Source organism: Cyprinus carpio, chromosome B5 (assembly GCF_018340385.1).
Source record: "Cyprinus carpio isolate SPL01 chromosome B5, ASM1834038v1, whole genome shotgun sequence".
In the NCBI taxonomy this organism is placed as follows: domain Eukaryota; kingdom Metazoa; phylum Chordata; class Actinopteri; order Cypriniformes; family Cyprinidae; genus Cyprinus; species Cyprinus carpio.
The window spans coordinates 20,239,471-20,248,343 of record NC_056601.1 but is presented as its reverse complement, the minus strand read 5'-3'; the positions used below and the strand labels follow the sequence as shown (position 1 = coordinate 20,248,343).

The window sequence follows — 8,873 nt, the reverse complement described above, 5'->3', positions numbered from 1 at the left end:
AACGAACTGTTTGAATAAATTCGGAAACGAGTCAAACTTCCCAAACGGAGAGACTCCTCTCGCTCACACTGCAGCCGCACAACAGCGCCATCTAGGTGCTTCACCGTTAATAACCCCAAATCCATTCTGATTAAAATGTCAGTGAGAGTCTTTCCTCAAGAGTCTTTTAGCTTGTTTTTTTTATATGTCTTGAATATAAAAATGTCTTTTCAAAAGCTTGGATTAATGAGCTTTTTAAAACTTGTGAATATGTAGGCTATGTTTGTTGTCTATATCTTCGTGGAAAGAGACAAAAAGCAAGCATAAAGGCTTTAGGATCACTAACTTTAGGAATTGTGGGGGCTACAAGTGATCACCCTGTGCTGGGTACACATACAGGAGAGCCTTTGTTCCCAAACAGCCTACACAATCCTAATCCATCTGTCCCACCAACCCCCACTCCTTAGCTGCCCATTCATGCTGATCTAGGAAAGACGAGAGTGTGACTTCAACACTTCAGTCCCCAGGACATAGTTTCCTCTCACAGGGACCAATTACAACTGATCCTTGTACCTTTCCACGCCACTGCTCCACAGTTTTCCCAGTCCAGTAACTATGATCTAGGAACTAACCAGTCCTCGCAAGCCAAGTCATATAGTAACTTAATTATGTGAACTCAACAAAATTTCTTCAGACTTGAAGCCATTTAAGTGAATTATAACCCCATAACAGAATTTTTTCTATTGGACTACACTGAAACATCTCCAGACCTGACATTATGTCTACTTTAAAGATTTTTGCTAATAATTTCTAAGTGAGGCAGTCATTTTCTCAGGTGTTAAAGTGTGTACCAATGGGTAATAGATATTTTGGTTCTATCCTTCCAGTTTAATAGGATTACTTTTTTTTGCCAGTATGGATTAGGTAAAGATAGATGTTTTTGTTCTTGTGAAGAGTTAATGGATGAAAAATCTCCCAACAGAAACATTGAGGGTGATAGCAGAAGATTAATATCTAGGATCGCTTCTAGTGAACATTGAACTTCTGACCAGAATTTCTTTACAACTCCGGAAGGAATGGATATAATTATCTGAACTATTTATGCAGTATGTACATGTTAATAATGACAAAGCCCAAAAGAGACAGTTGACTTTTTGTGGTATGTACTCAATATAGTATTTTATATTGTATCAGATGTATTCTGGTATAACTGGCAAAAATAAGTTTTATATGTTTATATGTATACTTTTATATACGTGTATACGTTTATACGTATTTTATATGTATATTCACAGTGGATATCATTATTCCATTTGTTTATAGGCAAAGAACTTATGGTTTCATTGGAGGCTAAGATATTATAAATTCATGAAAATTTGATTTGAGGTAAAGAATTACTTTTTTCATAGAGTTCATGATTATGGTTCACTAAAGTATTAATATTAAGTTTACTTTTAATAGCTTCCTTTAATCATATGTATTGGTAGCGTGTATTTTCTGGAATATTATTAATACTATTTTACATGCTAAATAATTCTTTGTTACATAAACCTTTATTTTTGCATTTCTGTAGCCTATTGCTTTTCCCCAATACTCAGTTTTTATTGATATTATCTTTTGTCATTTACGGGCTTATAGATGGACAGACAAACATTATCATTAACTCAATGTAGAGAGCATCTGATTATTTCGACATTACAGAAAATACCATGGCATGAATGGTGACATATTCAGACCTGTGATAATGACCTATTATATCCACACGGGTAATTTGTGAGCAATAAATCCATGGAGATGGAGCTTTTTTATCACTTCACCCTCATAAAATGGTGCGTCAATGTAATTTCAGTATACAGATCTGGTGGGTTGTTCTAGGGATCCTGTTTGTAATATATAGGAAATCCGACATGAAAGATGGTATAAAAGTGGAGAGTGAAAGTGCCAAGATATCACATTCTGAACAGGTCAGTACTGTAATTTTGTCTAAAACAATATATGTTTACAGTATATCTGCAATTGACTTGAATACTTTCATTTTCTTTTGTAAATGTAGTTTCCCTATACAGTAACAAAAACTTGTTTTTGTTACTGTATAGAATTGTAAGAATTATATTAATGCATTGTTTTATTTTTTGTTTTATTAAAGTTTTTACAATTGTCTTCCTCCACTGTTCAAAACCTAATTCAGTTTAAATAACACAATTTTTCTAAAAATATGTTTTTTTTTTTTTTTAGAAGATTGATAATTCCAGTCGCTCTCTGAGTTGATGTTTGGTGATTAATATCTGAGCCATGTATAGAAACACCCTTATCTTTCTGATCCTGCTGCATTTAGGTATGGTAATTTTGTGAATTGTAAGTGTTATTTATTGAGACATAAGATATTTCAGAGATAACTGAGCAACACAGCCAGCTGATAATATGTACTATATACAGTAGAACTCTTGATTGTTCCTTGTTTTTTTCAGTGGTCTTCAGTACAAACACTACTACTGATACGCAGTTGACTGAAGATACATCAGTGACGACTGTGAGCGCTGAGTCTGACTCTACACACGCAAGCCAGTCTTCTTCATCCACATCCATGGATCCGGTCACTACACCGGTTCAGACCAACAGCTCTGTCAGTGAACCTTCTGAAGACCCGCAAGGTTTAACATCAGGGGAGATCGCAGGTATAGCTGTAGGATCCATCGCTGGGGTGGCAGCTCTGGGTACGTAGTTAATGAATGTTTGCATTTAACACTTTCTAATTTATTTATACACTATGCCTGTGTAAGATTTTAAATCCATTCTCCTAAATGCAACAATAGATTTGGGACTTAAAATGAGAGACTGTCCTTTTTAAATCCATTAAAGAACATGATTCTCAGTTTAAGCTCATACTGCATGTGAATCATACCTATATTGAGAGAGTTAATATTCATGCTCTGTATGCATATGTGATGAGTTCTTATCTAAAATGTCATGAATACCTTCAGAAATTAGTTCATTACTTTATATAAATTTCAAGTAAGATTTGAGACTAAGGCAATTTGTATATATGCGAAAATATACTACATATGAGTAGAGCTGTACTTCACGATGTCTGTTATCTATTAATATAATAAAAACAAATATGCATATGGCTTTAAAAACAGTTATTAAAATTCCATACTAATTATCTTGAATTTCTTATCCAGTTTATGTATTGATTAAAATTAAAATGCAAGGACAAAGTCCCACTCTCTGAGTGAGTTAAATCAATCACTGTAATAAACAGCAGCAGCAAAAAAAAAAAAAAACCTTTAGGTACAAAATTTTTTTTAAAACTTTTTAAACCAGAATAAAGACCTCTTTATTAATTCTAAACATTATAAACAAAACAGTTGTTTGAAAATGTTTCAGTAAAACTGTATTGCTGAACTACCAAACAAAGTCATATAAGGAACCAGTAACTTTTACCTTGTATTTGGTTTGTTTTGGCTCATGGTTACTGTTTGGGAGGGGAAAAACACCTAGCTTTATATTTCAGGGCTAATGTACACAAACATGACATATCATTATGTACTTTATATTATGTAACGCCAATATTATGTTATAGCAAATATATAGCAGATGGCAAGCTGATTTTCATATCTATTAATAACTACAAACTAATAAAATGCCTGTAATCAAACTACTTATTGCATTGTCAACATTTAAATGATAAAAATTGGAACTGTAAATGTTATCATATTTCTTGCTCTGTCTAGGCGGAGGGATATATGCTGGACTGAAGTACACTGGCAAACTGGGTGGCTAATTTGACTATATCTGAACCAACTGTATTTCATCAAACCATAATCATCTGATTAACATTAATTTTTTTATGTAGCTCTGTGTCAACTGACAAAATGGTACAAAAAATCATTATAATAGCTCTGACATGAACATGTTGATGGACAATGGGAGTGGTAACTCTTTTCTGAGCCATTTTTGACATGAGTGAAGACATTTCTCCACTAGTTCACAGGTTTAGTTCATCATATTAATTATGAACAAGATCCACTAATGTTTGACTTCCGCAAAGGGTCACAATACTTCTTTTGAACAGTTTTGTATTTTGTTTTATATTTGTGCTATTTCAAAACAACAACAGCACATTGTCTTCATGTTGAAATACTGTATTTCTCATTAATAATAATCTACATATAGTCTCTGTTTTTGCAAAGTTATTATTTTATGACATGGCTATGAGCAGCGATGAGTTGGCACAGACATACTGTGGTGTCGTTTATGATATGCCTGTATTTTCTTTATGTAAACATAAGCAATAATGTATTCTGGGAAACCACAAAGCATTGGTTGTTATGTATTTGTGTATGTAACCACAGAATTTATGAGTTAATCTTTGAACGAACTGATAGAAACAGCACATAGAAGGAAGGATACAGTCACACAGCAGGTGAAAGAGCGCTCTATCTCTCTCGCTATCAAAACAGAACAGCACATCAAATATTTATCCCTCCCTCCAGCAACCGCTTTATAAACACTATCCAGTTTAATCCCACATGCTGTGCATCTCTGAATGAACAGGAAGATACAGACAGAGATAGTCATCAGTTGGCTCTGAACTGCAACACTAAGAAAGTGTATCGGTGTGGGGAAAAGTGAAAAAAAAATTGAGAAGGTGTTACAAAAGAAAGAAAGAAAGAGCCCTCTCCAGGAACACAATGTGAGGGTTAACCAAGTAACCAACTATCCCTGCTAAGTGTGTCCCAAGGGATAAAATGTTTAAAAGAGTATGCCAAAAGTCCCTGGATGGTCTACTATTTCAGGTCGATTTTTGAAGCGTGGATCCGTGCACACTCTAATGGCTAATATTGTCCACAATCCATTGCGCTTTGACGAATGATTCGGTTAAGAACTACAACCACAAATAAAAATCATTAAAAAAACTACAAACATGGTGGATGCATGAGAGTAGAGAGGTTAAAAAAAAAAATCTTAAATTTTTAAATGCATCATTATGCAGAAAATATGAGCAGAGTTCTCTGCATGAAGACCCACGGCTCGCAGATCAACGTGCTACTTCTTTTCTCTCCGAATATGGAAGTTAAATGAAATTAAATGTGGAGGATGTTAACTGTGAAAAGATGATTGACAGGCCAGTTTTAACTATGCGACAGAGCGGTCCGTTAAAGACGCAATTGTAAGACGTTACAGTATGTCTCAAAGCTTGTCTACTCTTCTAATTCACACTCAAAAGTGTGTACTTTTTCTTAACCAAAAAAGTAATACTTTAAGGGCGTAGTATAAGTAGGCACATTGGGACACAGCATATGTATGAAGTTCTCCTCAAGTTCATACAAGTGTCAGAGTAATCACAGGTGTAGATTCTCACATTAAGTATGAACCTGGTTCACCAACATTTGGCAACCAGAAAGTGTCAAAATACTAAGAAATTAGTATATGTAGGCTATCATATTCTTTGAAATGTTTCACTAGAAAAATGTGCCTGTTCTAGTTGTAGAAAATAAATACCAGTTGATTTGAAATGTTAAAAACAATAACATTCATAGACCTGTGTAGCCACTGTAGCCTATATGAATCTATGGTATAATTCTAAGGGCATAATTAATCAGCACCACCCGGTGTGATATTTGCTCTTGTCAGTGTTACAAGACCTCTCTGACTGATGTGTAAACGTTAGTCTGGACTGACGGCGTCAAGATCAGAGATGAAAGAGTATGCTTTAAGGGTACGGGTTAAGGAAAGGGCAGCTGGGTAAAAGCAGTTTGTTACTACCGCTGAAAGGAGGCTTGTTTTACTAGTGGCACAGTCAGCCAGCAGAAGAGAGATAATTCTCTCCTTCTTCTCACAAACTGAGTTCTTCTCAAACAGATCTTCTGTCTTAGCCTGGAAACCTAATCTGCAAAGTCACTAAAAGCACACACACACATACACAAAGGTACTGTCTAAGGACATTAAAGTTTAAGTTTGTTACTGAAAAACAGTGGTGTATATACAGGGATTTGAGGTCCTCCTTTATGTACAGGTATATTCCAATAAAGATGTAGCCCAGGGGTGTCAAACTCAATTCCTGGAGGGTCGGATCCCTGCAGAGTTTATATTTAACCCTAAATAAACACACCTGATCCAACTAATCAAGTCCTTCAGGCTTATTTGAAAACTACATGGTATGGGTGTTGAAACAGGGTTGGAACATAATTCTGCAGGGCTCTGGCCCTCCAGGAATTGAGTTTGACACCCCTGATCTAGCCTATTAATTGCTTCTACTGAGAGCTTCTCTGACTGCTCTAAGACTCTCTCTCTCTCTCTCTCTCTCACACACACACACACACACACACACACACACTAATGACCTGTGGCACTAATAAACTCAGTGCCACAATAAGTAAGATGTGAGTTTCTCCACTTACGAGTCATTGTGAAGAGGGTGGTGACCAGGAGCATTAGTGTGTGTAAGTGAAGAAGAGAGGGCTAATGTCACCCTCTAGTGACCGTAAACGGTACAGAGCATGGAAATGAGCTATGCCAAATTTATTCGACTTTATTTAGCCCTTTAATATACATAGAATAATAACAATAATAATAATAATAATAATAATAAAAAATCCTAATAATAAAAAAAAACTCTTATTAATTACTGTGATATTACAGCTGAATTTTCATTCAGCTCATTCTACAGTCATTACTCCAGTCTTCAGTGTCACATCCTTCAAAAATCATTCTAATATGCTGTGTTGGTGCTCAAGAAACATTACTTTTATGTTTTTATCAATGTTAAAAACAGTTGTGCTTCTTAATATTTTTGTTGAATCTGTGAGAATTCTTATAATTCTTAAATAGGAAGAACAGCATCTATGTGAAAGAAATAGGTGTACAGGACAAGTGTGTGTGTGTGTGTATATATATATATATATATATATATATAGAGAGAGAGAGAGAGAGAGAGAGAGAGAGTTCATAATCACTACATACACTCTAATGTAGTAATGCAGACAATTCACAATGACTTCTGTAGACATTAGCTTTTATTCATATTCACTTCTTTTAAAAAGCCAAGAGCTCTTGATATGCGGTACACTACAGTCACATTTCTGACACAAAATAATTACCACTCACTTAAAATCTTTCTGTAGAAAAAACATTGCCTGGTTCAAGCACAATGATAAGCTACATTCACAACATTCACATCATAAATAGAGAAATAATACATAAAGGCTCGCGCACACACACACACATACATAACCCTCCTGGTGGCTTCTTATTTGATAAAGACTCATCCCCAAATTAAACTGAATATTGTAGTCCCTGACAGAATGAGAAAAACATAAGGCCTCTTTCAAATATATTGCCCCTGCAGGAAAATATTTATTCCACAAACACCTAAAGAGGGAATACTTTATATTCTTCTGGAGATGGACCCTTTTCACATTTCAGAAGCCATAGTTTGGTATGCTCTGAATAGAAAATGCAACAAGTATATTTTTTATTTTCCAATTTGCTCCAACTGCAAATGAATAATCCATGATAGTACTTCTATGACTTTCCAAAAGAGAATAACATAGATGATGTTGGTCAGAAAAGAGAAAGTTGTCAAAGAGAAATATTTTCACTCGCTCAGCCGTTATATTAGAATCATCCTCTTTGCTAGATTCGTGGTGTGAATAAAAAATGGTGGAAACCTATCATTCTGGTCTGTGAAAAAGGTCCAGTTTTTCTTTTGGGTTTTACAACTTCCAGCCACCAGGGGGCAGTCATACAATCTTCTCTGTAATGGTGAGGGTTTTTGGAAGGGGCACAGTCATACATTAGCATAAAACTTAGCCCTTCCCATATGCATATTCTGTTGAAAATCAGCAAATCAAGCAAAGCGGAGACTTATCTTGAAGGAACATATCTGTTCGAAATAGTAAACAATCCATTGAGCAATCCAAGCATCATTTACACATATGACCTACATGGTCCCTCAGCAAGATGACCTCTTTTTTAAATTTGTAGCAATTAGCTTGAAATTAAGTAAAACATTGAACTCATGTTAATAAATTAAATAAGGGATGGGGCATGTTTGAGTCGTGGTGACTGTCTGTAGAGCCGGACGGCTCCAGTTACACAGTGCATAGAGTCCTACAGTATCAGTCTGGAGACTGACTCGTACACACACAAATACACACACACACACAGTCCTGCTCATTCAAGAGAGGTAGTAGTTCATGTTCCTCTGTCTCTGTCCGTTTCAGTTTGTTAAATCCATCCCCGGTGCAGCAGCCTCTTTCAAAGGGGGAGTGATGGATGGAGGAGCCCTTACTTGTGAAGCTCAATCTGGGCTTGGGTTAAACTTTCATCCCAGGCTTCATTCCACTTCATAGGTCACAGCCATAATTCAGTTCCAGTATGTGTTTGGCCTTGGTTAAAAGGCCTGGGATAAAATCCCACGGTCCTGCAAGCATGTAGACACTGACCATGATTTAGTTCAACAGCAGCAAAGGGTTTATTTTATCCAAGGCTTGTCCGTTTCAGGCGTAATCACAAGCGTGAAGAGGTCGCAGATTCGTAGAACAGCACATATGCATCGCTGCTGCGCACCTGGCTGGATGACATGGGGCTCACTCTGAAATACAGACAGAAATGAGACGTAAGCTAAACAAAGGCTCAGCGTCAGCATCTACAAACACAAACATTTGACACGTAAGGAAAAATAGCACAGACTACTAAACAATGTATCCTACAACACTGTAAATGTACACTACTGTTCAGTAAGATTTTTTTTTAAAGGAATGAACACTTTTAATACATCTTATTCAGCGAGGATGAATTCAATTAATTAGTGACAGTAAAGAACCTTATGTATTTTAATTTATATACTTTTATATAAATTTATATATTTCAAATAAATACCGTTCATT

General features: G+C 35.7%; 1 protein-coding gene and 1 long non-coding RNA gene across 3 annotated transcripts in view; one reads left to right on the top strand and one right to left on the bottom strand.

The window, feature by feature from the left end:
• The first annotated feature begins 1,807 nt into the window (after nt 1–1,807).
• On the top strand, nt 1,808–4,301 carry LOC122137489. Its single transcript, XR_006154892.1, has 4 exons — nt 1,808–1,943; nt 2,215–2,314; nt 2,448–2,693; nt 3,714–4,301. It is a non-coding gene; the product is annotated as an uncharacterized LOC122137489 (long non-coding RNA).
• A 2,679-nt stretch (nt 4,302–6,980) lies between these two features.
• The window catches only part of LOC109086531 (ubiquitin carboxyl-terminal hydrolase 2-like), a 39,326-nt gene continuing 37,433 nt past the window's right edge, over nt 6,981–8,873 (bottom strand). For both annotated transcript variants that reach the window (XM_042724826.1, XM_019100872.2), the window contains one exon: nt 6,981–8,578. In XM_042724826.1, coding sequence (XP_042580760.1) covers nt 8,494–8,578 — 85 coding nt within the window. In that variant the 3' untranslated portion in view covers nt 6,981–8,493. The remainder of the gene's footprint in view (nt 8,579–8,873) is intronic.